Source organism: Aythya ferina, assembly GCF_964211825.1.
Source record: "Aythya ferina genome assembly, chromosome: Z".
In the NCBI taxonomy this organism is placed as follows: Eukaryota; Metazoa; Chordata; class Aves; order Anseriformes; family Anatidae; genus Aythya; species Aythya ferina.
In genome coordinates this window covers 73,741,941-73,757,531 of record NC_140299.1, presented here as the reverse complement: position 1 = coordinate 73,757,531, position 15,591 = coordinate 73,741,941, and the positions used below count along the sequence as shown (strand labels likewise).

The 15,591-nt window shown below is 44.6% G+C and overlaps 1 protein-coding gene across 1 annotated transcript in view; it reads left to right on the top strand.

Annotated features, from left to right (window-relative positions):
* The first annotated feature begins 9,876 nt into the window (after positions 1-9,876).
* Positions 9,877-15,591, top strand: part of MUSK (muscle associated receptor tyrosine kinase) — a 48,789-nt gene continuing 43,074 nt past the window's right edge. Inside the window, exons 1-2 of the mRNA XM_084503936.1 lie at positions 9,877-10,012; positions 13,622-13,748. Of these exons, the coding sequence (XP_084360062.1) occupies positions 9,934-10,012; positions 13,622-13,748 (206 nt within the window). The 5' untranslated portion in view covers positions 9,877-9,933. The remainder of the gene's footprint in view (positions 10,013-13,621; positions 13,749-15,591) is intronic.

Sequence of the window (15,591 nt, the reverse complement as noted above, 5' to 3'; positions counted from 1 at the left end):
TGGTGTACTCTCACACCCAACTTAATGTCTAGTTACAAGGTCTTGATCCTGTCCCCCAACACCAATGCTGGGGTCAAGAAGTTAGAGGATGGAAGCTAAAGAGTGTTTGCTGCCCTGAATGGCTGTCACTAAAGTCTGTGCATTGCAGCTACAGAAAGCATCGGGATCATTGCCTCAATAATGTATGTGAGAACCCAAGTCCTGCTATGTCAGAGGACAGGGTTGATGGACATAAGGTCTTGGCTGGCACGCAAGAAGAGCCACAAATCTTTTACCAGGCCTCCCAGGAACTCGGACTGGGACAAAGCCTGTGTCCTTTGAGCTCACACGAGGATGAGGAAAGTCTAGACATTACCACGGTTGCTCAAGTATCAGCCACACAGAAGAGATTGTGTAATTTCGTGCTTCTGACAAGCAGGGAGCAGCAGACTGGGACAGCTTCAGCACAGAGTGCTGTACTGGCAGCACGTTTGCTTTTAAGGGCAAAGTCTGATGGTGAAGAAGTGCACCCCTTTTCTTGGAAAATGGGTATGTCGCTCCATCTTTTGTAACAGGGTTGTGGCCAGATGCAGCATCACTTGGCGAAGGAATGAAGTGCACTTTCTGGAAACATTGATGCACACGTTCTGAAAAACATCCTGTAAGTTTTTCAGGAAAAAAAAAAAAAAAAAAAAAAGAAAGAAAAAAAATGTGACATATGGTAATTAACTGAGAGTGGGTGGATCTGAGGGGGTAAATGAATGGTCTGGCAGAAGATCACAGCTGCCTGTGTTCCAGGTAAAGAGACATGTGGGTGAACACGATGTTCAGGGTACGTCAGTATTTCTCCAGCATGGAATTGTTGTCAAATACAGAATCGTCCCCAGACAGATATGGGGACTGTTTCTCCCCACACAAAATGCACAGTGACATCCTCAAAGACTAGGAACGTGTCCCAGGTCCATCATCAGCATCATGGTGAAGAACCAGGGCTCCCACGTTGTATCCCATACCCAGGGGCTGGTTGGTGGGGAGAGCCCTGATCTGTGCTAGGGGAGGCTGGGCAGCAGCAAGGGTGAGTGGTGGAAGTGTCAGAGACTGTTTTTTTGGTTTTGAACTACATTTTTTTTTTCAAGAGGTAAAGTTGTTAGTAAATAAATAAATGCTGAACGTTGTCTTACACATGAAGGTCACCACAGTGTGATACACAGGGGAGAAGATTTAGAGGAACGGGGTGCATTTATTGAAACACAGTGGGACTCACCTCAGCAGGTCCTCTGAAGCTCCTCACTTTGTTGTGCTCGTTAATTTGTCACTGCAGAAGCCTGCCCCTCAGGGCAAGCTTCTCTTCTCTTATTCAGAGAGGCTTTTTCCATTGACTGGAACAGGGCTGCCATGTGCCAGCTCATTTCTGACAGCCACCATCTGAAAACTGCAGTCTGGGACAATTATGGCCGTGAGTCACCGCACCAGAGCAGGCTGCTCCTGGATGTGGGCTCTTGAACCAGGTCCCAAACCTGATACTGCTCGATATTGCCAGCACTACACAAGTTAGGTTTTTGCTCCAGCGTTTCCAACTGTTGGGATTTTATCACATGATCTGAAGTTCTGCTTAATGCCTCAGCCCCTAGGGCTATAAGATTATGTAAGAATCTCTGCTTTTATTACAAACTAAAGTTCATTTTCTAGTTTTTCCAGAAGAACTTATAAACATGACCCTTAATAGTACAGTCAACATAAGGTTACTAGCACCTCCCCCCAAACTATTATATTTGAGCCAAAGATTTTTTATTTTTTAAGACCTGACTCATGATTTTTGAATGCCTGAGGGACACTGTAGTGTACTTTCAAAAACACGGCTATTGTTCAGCTTTCAAGCCTGATTTTTTATTTCCCTATCCTGACAGCATTGCCTAACTCAGGGATTTTTGTTTCCCTGGATGTTTTGAGCACTGCAGCTCTGTCATGCGTTTCTGACATTCCAGAAGTGAGCCCCCGGGAGCTCTGTCATGCATCTGCTGTTGGAGGTGCTGTAACAAATGTCCTACAGCACGTTTACAGTTTCAAAATCATGCTTGTCTGAAAAAAAAAAAAAAAAAAAAAAAAAAAAAAAAAAAAAAAGTGTGGTTATATATATATCCCTTCTGGCACCATTTTCTAGATGAAACTTTGTTTAGGATGCAAATTCCATTAGTGCTGGGGGGGGGGGAGATCTTTCTTATTCCAGCACCTGAAAGGACAGGCACATGGGCTGTGAGGCACCCACATGTGTATTTTCACCCTGTGTACAGCCATCCTGCGTGCTTTTTTACGGGCACAGTCAATCCATCCTTTTCCTGGCACAGTCTCTTGGGGAAGGAAATTCTCCTACTGCCCAGGGAGCATCTCCTGCTTGCTCCGAGGTGGCTCCTGCAAGAAAAACTGTGCTCCCTGGTCTGGCCCCTGGTGATATGGGTCACTTGTGATCGCTGATGGCCTGTGCAATGCTTCTGAAAGGCACACTGGTGTGAACTAAGGGGATGTGGCTGGATGCTACATCCCTGTAGATTGCAGAGCAGCCTTCTCACTTTGTCAGGGCTGCTGTGGCCTGGTGAAGAGAAATGGCATTTTTCTCACAGGTGGGATTATCGTGGCACAACAGATTCAGACTTTTACCAGAAAGTTCACATTCAAATTGCAGAGTCTGGCTTCCCAGTGTGACTTGTTATACACCCGGGAGGATACACCCACCAAAGCTGTAATTCAGGTGCTACACAGCCTGTGGGGTACAAACCTTCATGGAGCCTTTGTTTAAAATGACCCTATGGTCTAAAACACTTCTTCTTCAGCTGGAGATAAGGCACGGGAGAGCAGAGAGGTATACAAACCATAACAGCTGCACAGTGTGGGTGAGACAAGCAGCTGAAGTCTCGGTGATGTTCATCAAGTCTTAAGCACAGACGCAATTCTCGACTGAGGGCAAACTGGCAGAGATCCACTATTGCCAAGGGAATCATAACAATTTATAGCAGCTGGAAGTCTGCAGATGTTTTGTGGAAACGAGAGTCCATCCTGCTTTTTCTGTCTTGCATCCTCAACAAGCTGACTGACAGCAGTAGGAATTTGTCTCCCACTACCAGCAGAAGTAGGGAATGGGAAATCAAGCCCCAGTGTATGTCTGCTGCAGCCAGAGGAGACATCTCAGGGATGGTTTTGGTCCAGCGCACTTTTTATTCATCCAAACACTCCGGAGCTGTAGCTGGTATGGAAAAAAGGCAAGTATTATGAAAACACTCTAGCCACAGCTTGCCGTGGAATCTGACATTTACAAACAACTGATCTCAAGCTGTTTTGGGGGCTGGAGTTCAGTGGTGCTCACCAAGTGTGATGGCTGGGACAGGGTGGAGCCTCGGCTGCTGCTGCTGCAGAGATGCTCAGCACCTTTCCATGCATTGGGAACGTCTGCTTTGCTAAAGCAGCGTGGGTTTCTATCACTCTCCTGGAGACTACCCACCTGCTGCTGGTAGGGAAAGGAGGTCCAGGCTGGGAACGTGCTGAAGTGGTGGCCAGAGAGCCCCTCTCCAGCTGGGAGGGATGGAGGAGGTGGCAGGGAGGAAGGACCCTCGCCCGTGCGATGTCCTCAGGGGACAGCACGTCAGGGATGCACCAGGGCAGCTGTGGTGGCTCTCCGAACAGGCTCAAAGCCATCTTATGGGTCTCAGCCTCTCGTGATGCTATCTAGGGTGGCTTCTGCGCTGCACAGTTTTTGAACAAAAGTATTTTGTTTTATGACCATCCTTTCAGGGCATAAAGAAAGCTCTCTCCTTTACCACTCCCTCACCAATAGATGGGTGTTGCGTTGAGAAACAGGCACAAAACAATCTCAGTTTAGGTTTTGCTAGAACTCCTTGCCCCCATCTGTCTCACCTCCTGATGAGCTCTGCTGCTGCTCCACCATTCACAAGTCATTCACAGTGCATTAATCGCCACAAGGACACCATCGTGACCAACCTCTTGGGCTGCAGTGCCAGGCCCACAGACCACGGACACTGCCCTTGCTTCAAACAGAGGTATGTCCACAACAGACCCTGACGGGAGCCTCAGGCCAAATTCATGCAAGTAGAAGGGACTAATCCTATGGGTTTTCTGGAGTTTTCAGTGAGATTTTATGTGCCCTAGGTCTTTTTCAGAAACAAACCAACTCCCGTGGAAAAAGCACTGACCAAGGGGATGTATCCACACATAGAGCTGTGTCTATACTGGTGCTTCCAAGTGATAAACACCAGCATTGAAACGACAGCCAGTGAGACACCGGTAGCAGCTAGACATTGGGCTGGTCCAAAACCCTATGGCCAAGCACTGGGTGAAGTTCAAACCGGGACCTGATCTCTGCAGTTCAAGCCTCCTTCCCATAGAAATGGCTGGGATGTCACCACGGATTATGGCTTCAAACGAGCAGCAGGTGAACTCCTGAGAAATGAAGATCAGAGGCAACCTTCTGCTCTCAGTTACACTCCATTGACGTCAGTGGGGTTGCCTGGGGTTAACTGGGAGCAGAATTTAGTGGCTTGTATGCAGCGCGTGCTGTGGAAGCCCCCCAGAACGCTTTTCAGCAAGGCTGCGGTATGGCACGCCACCAGCTTCTGCTGGAAGAGCTCTCTTCCTATCCAAGTCACATTAAAAAAAAGCAGCTTGTCCAGAGAAAGCGTGAGGAGCTCTTCCTCAGGGAAAGGAAAGGGGATAGGGCAGCTGTGGGACTGGTGCGCTGCACACCTCCTGTCAGGACACAGCAGCTCCATCACAGGGCTCCTGTTCCAAGCTGCTGCATGGCTGCAGGCCTGTCCGAAACCTGAGTGCTTCCTCTCATCATGCCCATGTGCCATAACACCTCCCAGATCCTGCACGGCTGCGGAGAGCTGCTGCAGTGTTCCAGAGATGCTGTAGTGGTGGGTGGGAGATGGATCTGCAGGCCTCTGGGTACAAGTTGCTGGGAAAAAATAATTTCTATGCTGTGCTCCTCTGTCTTTCACTCAAAGCCAGTTGTGCTAGGGACTGCATGCTTTATTTTATTTTATTTTACTTTACTTTACTTTACTTTACTTTACTTTACTTTACTTTACTTTACTTTACTTTACTTTACTTTACTTTACTTTACTTTATTTTATTTTATTTTATTTTATTTTATTTTATTTTATTTTATTTTATTTTATTTTATTTTATTTTATTTTATTTTATTTTATTAAGTGAGTCACAAGAAAAACTCAATTTGGACCATAGATATATATATCTCTATATATATACTCCTGCTTCTTAGGTTTGGCTCCTCTGCACTCCAAAATAGCAAGCAAGACCAACAAGCGGTAACAGAAAAAAAGTGAAAAACGTTTTTCAATCTGACATGAGGCATCGTTGTACGTAAATTTGTCTCATTGTGCTTTTCCTTGGTACTAGTTTTGATTATTTTAAAGAGGTGGGGAGTGACAGGGGAGTGACATGGCAGGAGGGTGAGGCCTGGGGGGTGGAGGCAGAGCCCCACTGGGGAGGGGTGGCAGGGGCTGTGATCACACCACTGGATGCAATGCGTGGGCTGTTCTGCACCACAAATGGTCCAAGGATAATGAGCTAATTTCTCTCTTTTACCTTGTCGTGGAACTGAAGGATATGGAAATACTTGCACCAGCTGATGAAATGTAATTTCCTGATACAGGCCTCATGGCATTGAGGTGTCACAGATGGCTGTGGAGGAAGACTTTTCGCCTCCGTGGGGGCTGATCATGAACCCCAGCCACACCAGAGGTCATCATGATGGGTGACAACATTATTACAAGAGTGATATTGCAGTCCATGTAACAGATATGTTGGACAGTGATGGAATAATCCTACGTTCATTATAATCAATCCAAAATGACATTGTTTCACTCTGTGCACCACCCGTGACGACAAATTGCAATTGCAGGGAAGAATTTCCTCACTCTCCATGCCATATGTACTGGTGCATAGTTAGCTAGCTGCATCACAACATGTCTTACCCTTTCATAACAATATTTACACTATTTCAGTGCAGCAATTACACTGCATTAAGCTACATAATTTTGCCCCTCTGCAAGATGTGAGAACAGATTAGATTGGCCTTTGTCAGTACCAGCAGATCCTCTGAGCTGAAAAATTCCAAAAAAAAAAAAAAGTAAATAAAAAATTAAGCACAGCTATTGCAAGAAATTAATTCAAATTTTAGATTTCCCAATTCTCCAACATTTCAAGAGAAGAAAGGAAGAATATATTAGATTCAGGCATCAGAACTCAGTAAGTGTGGAAATATTAGGATGATCAGAGGATGGTCCAGATGTCTGAGAGCAGAGGCCAAGTCAAATGCTCCTGAAATCCTGCAACTGAAACGTGAGAAGCTAGGATGGGGCTGTGTTTCTTAAAGAACTTTGAAGGAAAGTCATTCATTTGGACAATTCAGAGGAAAACAAATTGGTGCAGGGGTGGAAAACTGACCTGAGTAGCTTACTTGCAGGCTGCGGTGCTACACGTGGCAGAAGTACACCCTTCAGTGTACCAGGCACCACCCCGCCTGTAAACCCAACTTAAACTGCAGTGTCTTCAAAAAACTGGGAATTTTGCTCAGCTCTACGATGAACACCTCCACAGCACAGAAAAATCACCTGTGTCAGACTTCTCCCCAAGCCACTCAGTGCCTCCTAGCCGTCGTTTTCCATTTCCATTGTAGGTAGCATTGCCCATGTCAGCCTCTGTTCTTTTATTCTCTGGTTTTCCAGTGAGACCATGGCTCTGGCTTTCCTCATGGTGACGTACAGTGGTAGTTTGCTCTGCTGGTCACAGCAGCAGCTTTTAATCAATGAACTGCCAGGGCAGCAGAGGGAAAAACAGAATCCGCAGTGTGGGAGCTTGCTTCCATACACAGTTATGTTATATATTCCTTATTCAGTTATTTGTGTTAGGAAGGAACCTGTTACATAACTGCTGTCTCAATCTCAACCGAAGGAGAACATCTGCTTTCAGGTGTTTTCCTCTGCATAGTACTGCTCATTACTTACATATCAGACCATATAAGAGTTACTATTTTATTTTATTTTATTTTATTTTATTTTATTTTATTTTATTTTATTTTATTTTATTTTATTTTATTTTATTTTATTTTATTTTATTTTATTTTATTTTATTTTATCTTTTTCATAAAAATGAGACAAAGAAAAGTAAGGCCATTTGACTTCGCATCAAAATGCAGACATGATAAACTGGCTTAGTGCTGACTGTGTTTGTTAAAAACAACTTGCAGAGGCAGAAAAAGATGAATGAATATTACAACTAGATGAATGAATATTACAACACACCTGGTCTTTGTGTTCTGAACTTCATGTGTGGACTTCCTGTGGAGTCCTCTGCAGTGCAGAGAGCTCAGCTGATGGGTCTTTGTGGGAATAAGGCTTGGACTGCAGTATCTGCAAACCAGGGACTGCTTTTCATTAGGGGCTGTGCAGAACCTCATCTCAGCAGAAGCTTACCAGCATGACTGAAGACAACAACAACAATTAGCTGTATACTGAGTGTATCTCAGCTTTGTTAGGGGAAAAAAAAAAAAAAAAAAAAAAAACACCACACAAACAATGCAAAGCAAAATAAAACATCACACTAATAACTACTCTGAGTAAAAATTTAAAGAACATTTTACTTTGATAAGCTAAGCCTGAAAATTTTCTTGGATGCTAAGGAAGTTTGGTGTCCCCAGTGTTTCAGTTCCCCTGATTTCACTCTATTCAGTCTCATCTCCCCTTGCATGGAAAGAAGAAACTTCTTTCCTTGATGGACCCGGATGAAAAACAGCTTGCAGCATGTATTATCCACCAGCCATCCAGCTCGTGCAGCTGGAGAAGAAAATAACTCCACCCTGCACAAGTGTATCCTCTCTGCTCACATTTACAGTGTAAATGCAAACCCTTTCAGCTTAGAGCAGCTCAGCTCTCTGGAGTCCTTTATAAAAAAAATAAAAAACAGAGGAAATGAGAGGTTAGAAGCAATTTGTATCAATATGTAACAGCCACCGCTGCCAATGTCATTTCTAAATGCTGTAATTAGCCAGCAAAAGTCAAAGACTAATTCTTGGACTTGTGCAGGACGGTGCAGTTTCAAAGTTCTTGCAACACAGCCCAGCAGGAATCGGTGATGTAGAGGTCCTTGGTCAATTCCCTCTATGGAGAAAACTTTGCCATGTAAGAAAAAAAATATAAATAAAAAATTGCATTTCTACAGAGCAGATGAATTGGATGTGACTGAACTTAAAGAAAGTGAAAGAAATGTTTTTAAGTTCAGCCATAAGTCAGGATTCCTCTGTTTTCTGGGTAGGATTGTTGTTGTTTCATTGTTGTCTTGTTGTTTTGCTTTGTTGTTGTTGCTAGCTCCAGATTTTCTGGAAGACCTGTAACATATGAACGTATGGTTCTGCTTTTATTCAAGCTCAGAGGTGCACTTGTCTGGGGATCCTTGTTCTTAATCAGCCACTGCATGCCCTTGAGTTAATGTTGCCATTATCATGTAATATCGAACTGCTGGGATTCGCGCACCTTTAGCTCTTGCCAGCCTTACTCATTTGCTCCTCACAGGGGACACCTCTGAGCTGTGCATGCTCTTTGCAGAAATGACTGCTAGTAGGTGGCTGAAACAGAGGGGTTCATCAAGTAAAGGAAATTCCACAGATCTCAGGGCACCTTTTACTGTGATATGACTGCACATTCCCTTTCCTCAGATGAGGCCTTTTAGTGCTTTGCAGAGCCAAGCTCACATCCGCTCTGCTGATAACATGATGAAAAGTATCTGGAGTCATGTTCCCAGGGCATCATCATCAATTAGATTCTCCCTAGCTAATTATTCATCTTTTTTTTCTTCTCCTGATGCAGATGTTGCCCCCACATCAGCCTTTCTACATGGATAAGACTGATTGCAAATGCTGCTCATATAAATATTTACAGAGTAAAAAGATGGACCACAAAAGACATTTTTTAAAAAGACCATATGATGCATATGGGATGGGAACAGGCAAGACTGAGTCAGTGAGATCTCCTCAAGACTAATGCTCCTTTAAACCCTCCTAGAAAATAAGCTCTGACTCTCAGTCTTTCACTTAAAACAGAGATGGATGCAAAGGTATTTCTGACGGATTAACAACACCAGTAGCCAACTTGTGTATTTTCTTCCAGCATTGCCTCTGCCTGTGCCCAAATCCCCTGGGAAGCTGCTGATGTTGAAGTGGAATACTCCTTTCCTCTCAGGGTACAAATGCCACTCCTTCTGTGGCTATTCCCTTGTTTTAGTCTGTTTCAGAACAAGGATCTGCTTCCCCAGTGCTCTGCAGCAGCTCCCAAATGGGGACAACTGCCTTGGCAAAGGAGGGCTCTTACAGCTCCCCAATGCCAACCGCTCCCGCTGCAGTGAAGATATTTGTTAAGAAAAGAAATGCCATCAGCAGGGCAACAGGTGGTATATATTGCAGCAAATCATGAAAGGGTTATAATAAGACAGTGTGAGAGAGAGGAGGAAAAAGTGAGAAAGAGGGGGCAAAGCCGAAGGAAGACCCTGTGGCAAGCAATTTTTCAGCCACAGCGTTTACTTGGTGCTGAATGAAAAGCCTGCTAATTTTACAGCGCTGGGGTCATGTATGGCCCTGGAAATGTGCTCGCCCATTGTACTCCTCACTGTTTGCTTAGAAGGAATTCAGAAGGGATTTGCTTTCTCTTGTTTCACGAGCCCCACATTTCCACGCTGCCCGAAGTGGATACGCACCAGCTGGCCATGTCCATCACCACTGCCGGGACAGAGAATTCCTGATTATACTTAGAGTCACAGACTCGGCTCCGTCATTAGCGGGGGAGCACAGCTCGCACACTGCCATCTGAAATGCAGCTGGGGAGCTCCACTTGCCTGGCCTGACAGCGCCAGACACTCTCCGGACCAAGGATGAAAGACCTGCTGGTGGTGCCCCTTGGGCACGTCCTCACCCTGGCAGCCCTCAGCCTGGCCGAGACACTTCAGAAAGGTTTGCTGGGAGGGTTTACACCCTGCTCTGCTCCTGCTGAGGGAGGTTTTGCAAAGGGGAAGGCATCTCTGTCAACGGTGGGGTGGGTAGTGTTCCCCCAAATGGGCAAAAATGTACTGGTTTTGTCTCTGTCTGGTGGTCACTTTGATGCTTTTTGGATAGCAGGGAGAAAAATTCATGTCTCTCACTGATTGCTGAGGAATAGCAGCGAGACCTATTGCATTGGGCAGTGGAGAGCTTTGGGTTCAGCGCGGGTGGGATGGATGTGTCCTGTGTGGGCTCACAGGTTTCCACTGCTGGGGGGATGCAGTGCTGCTGAGACCAGGGCTGGTGCTGTCCTGCCTGCCTATGTCTGCCTGTGGGGTACACAGCTTGAAGATGACGCTTTAAGGTCTGTATAGGGCGTACGTATAAATACAAATAAGCAACTTGTCTGTTGCATGCAGCAGGGTGTTACTACACCTAGTTTCTCTCCTGCACAGACATGCACACACATACCTTTAGCCAATGCATGAACTGAAAAATAATACGCTCAGAAAAGTCCCTGAGGTACAAAGGGGGACACTGTTTTTCTGGATTTGCCATCTGGTAACGCTGTGGACAAAGGGATTGATTGCACACTGTCAGGAGACATTCTCAGCATGCCAGAAAATGCGCAGCTTCAGTAAAAAAAGGCAAAAAAACCCTACCTGAAGGAGGATATTGGTAGTCACCAGGTAGGCCCACATTGCTGCTCTCATCCAGGTGTACGGATGAGAAAACATAAATACAAACAACAAAGCTGGAAATCAGGTTGGCCTAAAAATGGGAAGAAAAAAAATATTTCCTTTTAATAAAAGCTTTTGAAATCAATATGTCAGCTTCTTTCCAAGGCAGTAACATACGTTGGCGTACCCCGCCGTTGTTCCAAGTGGTGATAGCGTGGGACCGGAGGGACAAGAAAACCAAAGAGGGAGGTGATTGCTTCCCACCCTGGCGGCACAGTGCAGTGAGGAGATAGGCATCTGTTCCTAAAACATCACAGGCAGCTGCATTGCCACGTCCCTGGAGAGAGGCTGCGTGTGCGAGTGCAGCCCAGGGGTACCCCACAGAGGCCCTGCTGGAAGCACCCCTGAGCATGGTTGTAGGCCAGAGGAGCCTGTGATGCTGCAGGGGAGGCTTTGTTGCCTCGGCGTCTCTTGTTTTAAAAGTGTGAATTCAGACACCAAACCAAATAACCTGGTGGCTTCTGGTGGGTGGGGGGCGGTGTGGGATTTGGCTTCCCCACAGGCCCCGTGACTGCCCTTTGGTTCATTTTGCTATCTTGGGTAACTACAGCTGACATCCAGAAAAATGGCACCAGAGCGGCTTTGCAGATGTATAGCTTAATTGATTTTCGGTGTTATCTAATCCCACATGGCTACCTAAAAATGTCAGAGAGCCCCAACGCACGCACACGGAAAGGTCAGGGGCCACTTCTATATACCGATAAATATATATTGTACTGTTTTGGTTTTATTTCCCTGCATTAAAATCTGGTCGTAAAGGCGTCGTAAGTTTTGACTGCTCTCCTGAGAAGACTGAGAGCGACGCCAGTACCTGAGCTTTTCTGATGCCTCCTGTAAGGAGGCAGCACCTCGGCCATTTTGGGGCTCCCTTGCTGCAGGTTGACAAAATGGCGGTGCGCTCCACCGCTCCCTACGCCCTGAAGATACACCACGCCACACGACTTTTGGGTTTCTGTCCCACTCCCATCGCACAAAGTGAAAGGAGTACTGCCTTCGCCTTCCCTGCTGGCCCCACATTTTAATTTTAGGATAGGAAATGAAAAAGATGAAATGAGAAGATTGCACACTGCTGTTGTTATCACGGTCATTCTTCGAGGCCGTAGAGTTTAGGGTGGTAGGTGTAAAACAATGTTCCTTTTCTGTTTTTTACTACAGGTGATAAAGGATTGTGAACAGTGCAAATCTAACTTTTTTATTCAAGTGGCCGTTCTCATTGTGACAATGCAATTATAAAACTGGTTGCTTTGAATTTTAGTTAATGTAAGAATTTACATTTCTCAGGGTTAAAAAAGCATCATTCCTAAGATCAAGGCATGTGGACAACAGCAATAAAAACATGCAATATAAAATTAGATCATAAAACTCCATTTCAGTCAGGCTTAATTCCACCAAAACCTCATAAAGTCTGTCATGAAATAACAACATCTCCTTTGAAGTAGACAGGATAACCATCGGTGCAAGTTATTCTCCTAAAACAGCTGCCAATTACAGGAAAATTTAGGCTTTCTGAAAATTTTCCACTTGGTTTTGCTAGAGTGGGATTCATCCGGGATGACATATAGATACTACTTCTATCTAGTGTGACCTAAAATGACCCAATAAATTGCAGCCTGTTACAATTTGAGACAGTGATCTCAAATAGTGAATCTGACAGAGATGTGTTTTAATTAACATTTAGATAGTATAATCATTAGTGCTACGTTAACTGTAGCTTTAAGATTTTTCTGTATAAGTACAGCAATTACCCGCTTTGCAATCTGAAGTCATATAATCTAGAAATGATTATTGAGACATGTTTGTTCTGATGACAGTTCAAAAGTGTCAGGACTTTTGCATAAACCCGTTACTGGAAGTCCATAATTTTTTGCCCTAGCTTCATTCCAAATGAACACCAATGACAATCTAATTTTACCCCCATGATAATTAAAAAAGAATTAAGGGAAATGCTTTCTATTATTATCATTCACTTATACTGGAATTCCTTTTATTTAACCATTTTTTTAAAGAGGAAGGTTAAATTCGGTATTTTTTTTTTCCTGTACCTAAATCTTGTTTTACTGAGGACAGTCAGCAGATACAGTATCGGAAGGATTTTCCTGTGAAAAAACAGACTGTATGCCAGATACTGCTACAGGAAGAAAGGAACAGGAAGATTCTTGCATCCGCTGAGCATTTGCAAGGTGGTGTTTCAGGGACATGGTATGAAACTAGTTCATGTCAGCACAGCTGTCAATGAAATTCAGCCCAACAAATATTGGATGCATGTCCCTTGCAGCCATACATTAGAAGTCATTCATGTGTCTTGGGATGCAAAGGCTGCAATGCATACCATGAGCAGGGAGAGTGATTCACTAGGCATACCCTTTGATCCTTTGCAGTCCTGCTTGGAGACTTTTACCAGGGTGATGGAAAATGTTTCTAAAGATACATTCAAATAATGCATGATGACAGGTCTGCGATAATAAGTGTCAGACACAGCTATTGCACTTTTAACCCTGGTGCTACTTGGTTAGAAAAGGTGAGAAAAAGACAGGGTGTGCAGTAGTCATGCCATATATCTGGAAGAACTGATGGGCCTTTAGGAGTCTGGTTTTGGAAAAACTCCCATCTTGTATACCAGGGTGTCTTGTACCCTGTGGAGAAAGCAGAGGGGAAAATGCAAAGCATGTGGTCAATGACAGCAGACTGCAGGTAGCAAAGGCAGGGGGACCTCAGTTACAGCAAGCATGTAAAGGCTGCATGAAGCAAGGAGCCATCTGGTGACCTGCAGGGACACCTCTGCCTTGGCCACCTCCCTCTGGGGTCAGTGGGAGGTTTTCATGTTTCCTTTTCCTTTGTGCAGCCCCCTTTATCAGCACTCCCCTGGAAACTGTGGACGCGCTGGTGGAGGACGTCGCCAAGTTCGTGTGCGTGGTGGAGTCGTACCCAGAGCCAGAGATCACATGGACACGCAACAGCATTCCCATCAGGTAGGGGGCCGCCTGGCCTGCTCCAGGGTCTCCTTCCGAAACATGTGGTGCTTTTTTTCATGACAAAGGTGGCATCTGGAGGTGGGTCTGCGGTGGGGGAAGAGGTCTGTAATTATTAGTGAATCTGTGTTTCTTAAGGAGTGATAAGAGCACTCTGGGGACTGCTCAGGCATGTGGTTGGCAATAACAGAATGAGAAATCTGCTGTCAGTACTCAGGGCAGGGAGCCCGAGCTCTTGCTGTGCTATGTGCTTTCTTAAAGTGAATGTGAAAAGCCATTTTCTTGGCCACGTGGGCTTGTTTTCAGTGTATCTGTGTCGATAACAGTATTATGTGGCCTTGAATTTTCTCTGAATCTCAGCTCTGGTTATGTTTGAAGTATCTGTCCTTTGCAGCTTCACACTTTGAGTTGGAGACAGTTGGTTTCTGCTGTGAGTAATGCAAGGAATTTGTTCTTCAGCTGCTCATGGTGCAATTCTCTCTCTGTTCCTCAGTTTGCTCCTTTACAAAGGATGCCGTATAATATTTAAACGGAGCATCGTTGCCAGACTTGCTGCCTGAGTGTCTGCAGTGCGCTTGGAAACTGCACAGAAGGGGTTGTATCATGCCATTCTTTGCTTCTGCATCTCTGTGTTGTGAACTGCCAGATGTTAATGTCCAGGCATTGAAGTGCCTCTGAAAAAGGCAGCCTTGGAAACATGTTATGGAAGTTGCTACCATTGCTGTAGCCCCGTTGATGAAGACAGGCTCAAGCAAAGCAAACTGCACCCAGTCTTCCAACTCTGAAACCAATTCATATTTGCCAGATGGCTTCACATCAGTTTCTTCTTCTTGACTGCTGTTAGTGACTGTCTCTGTAATGGAAAATTACAGACTGATCTCTCCATAACGCAGTTCTGTTCTCCAAGGCTGATCTCCATGTAATGCAGATAGTCACCTTCAGTATGGTTCCCTCTGTTGGGGTTGCAGACCAAGAGCACCCTTCAGCACAGTTCAGGAGACTCCAAACAAGCCATCAGCAGGAAGAAGTTTTGCTGCTAGGAAGCCCATTTTAGAATAGGAAAAGAAAAAAAAGAAAAAAAAAAAAAAAAAAAAAAAGATTTCTGCATGTATTGCCTTCAGAAATCTGATTTATTGCCTGCAACAGAACCTCATCAAAGCCCTGTTCCTAACACTTTTGATGTAGGGTGGAGGTCCAAGTTTCCACAGATGTTATTTCCACATTAGGTCACATTCCTCCAAATTCCTTTTCCATTCATGACACCATGCCTGAAAATCCAAACTGGCAGAGGAAGCCATTCATGCAGGACCATGGGGATGACAGGCCTTTTTAACCCCATGACCTTTAAAATTTCACTCTTCTGTTGTAGGATCATATGAAAAAATGTTAATTTTTGCCCCAGTCTGCACTTCCAGAAGCCCAACACACCTTTCTAAATCCATCCCATTTTCTCTGAGACACAATGACTGAATAGCAAAATACCAATCAAAAAGCTCTCCTGGAGAGCCCAGCTGCTTCATTGCTTTCCCACATTTGAGACACCATTCTGAAGCAACATGAATAGCAACAACTACATCACTTTCCCAAATCAGTGCTGGCATTAATAGTTGGTGCTAGTGAATACACAAGCTTGGGCCAAAGACAAGGCAATATCTATCTTTGTTATTTTCCAAAAATGTGGATGAAAGTATTTCACAATAGAAAAAGATCAGATCAGTGGACTTTTTTTTTTTTTTTTCTGGAAAAAAGTATAAATATATTTATGTGTGTGTATCTGTCAGACTTCAAAGGGGCCAACTACAGCAAGCAATAAATAACTGATAGTTATTTTACTTATGAAATT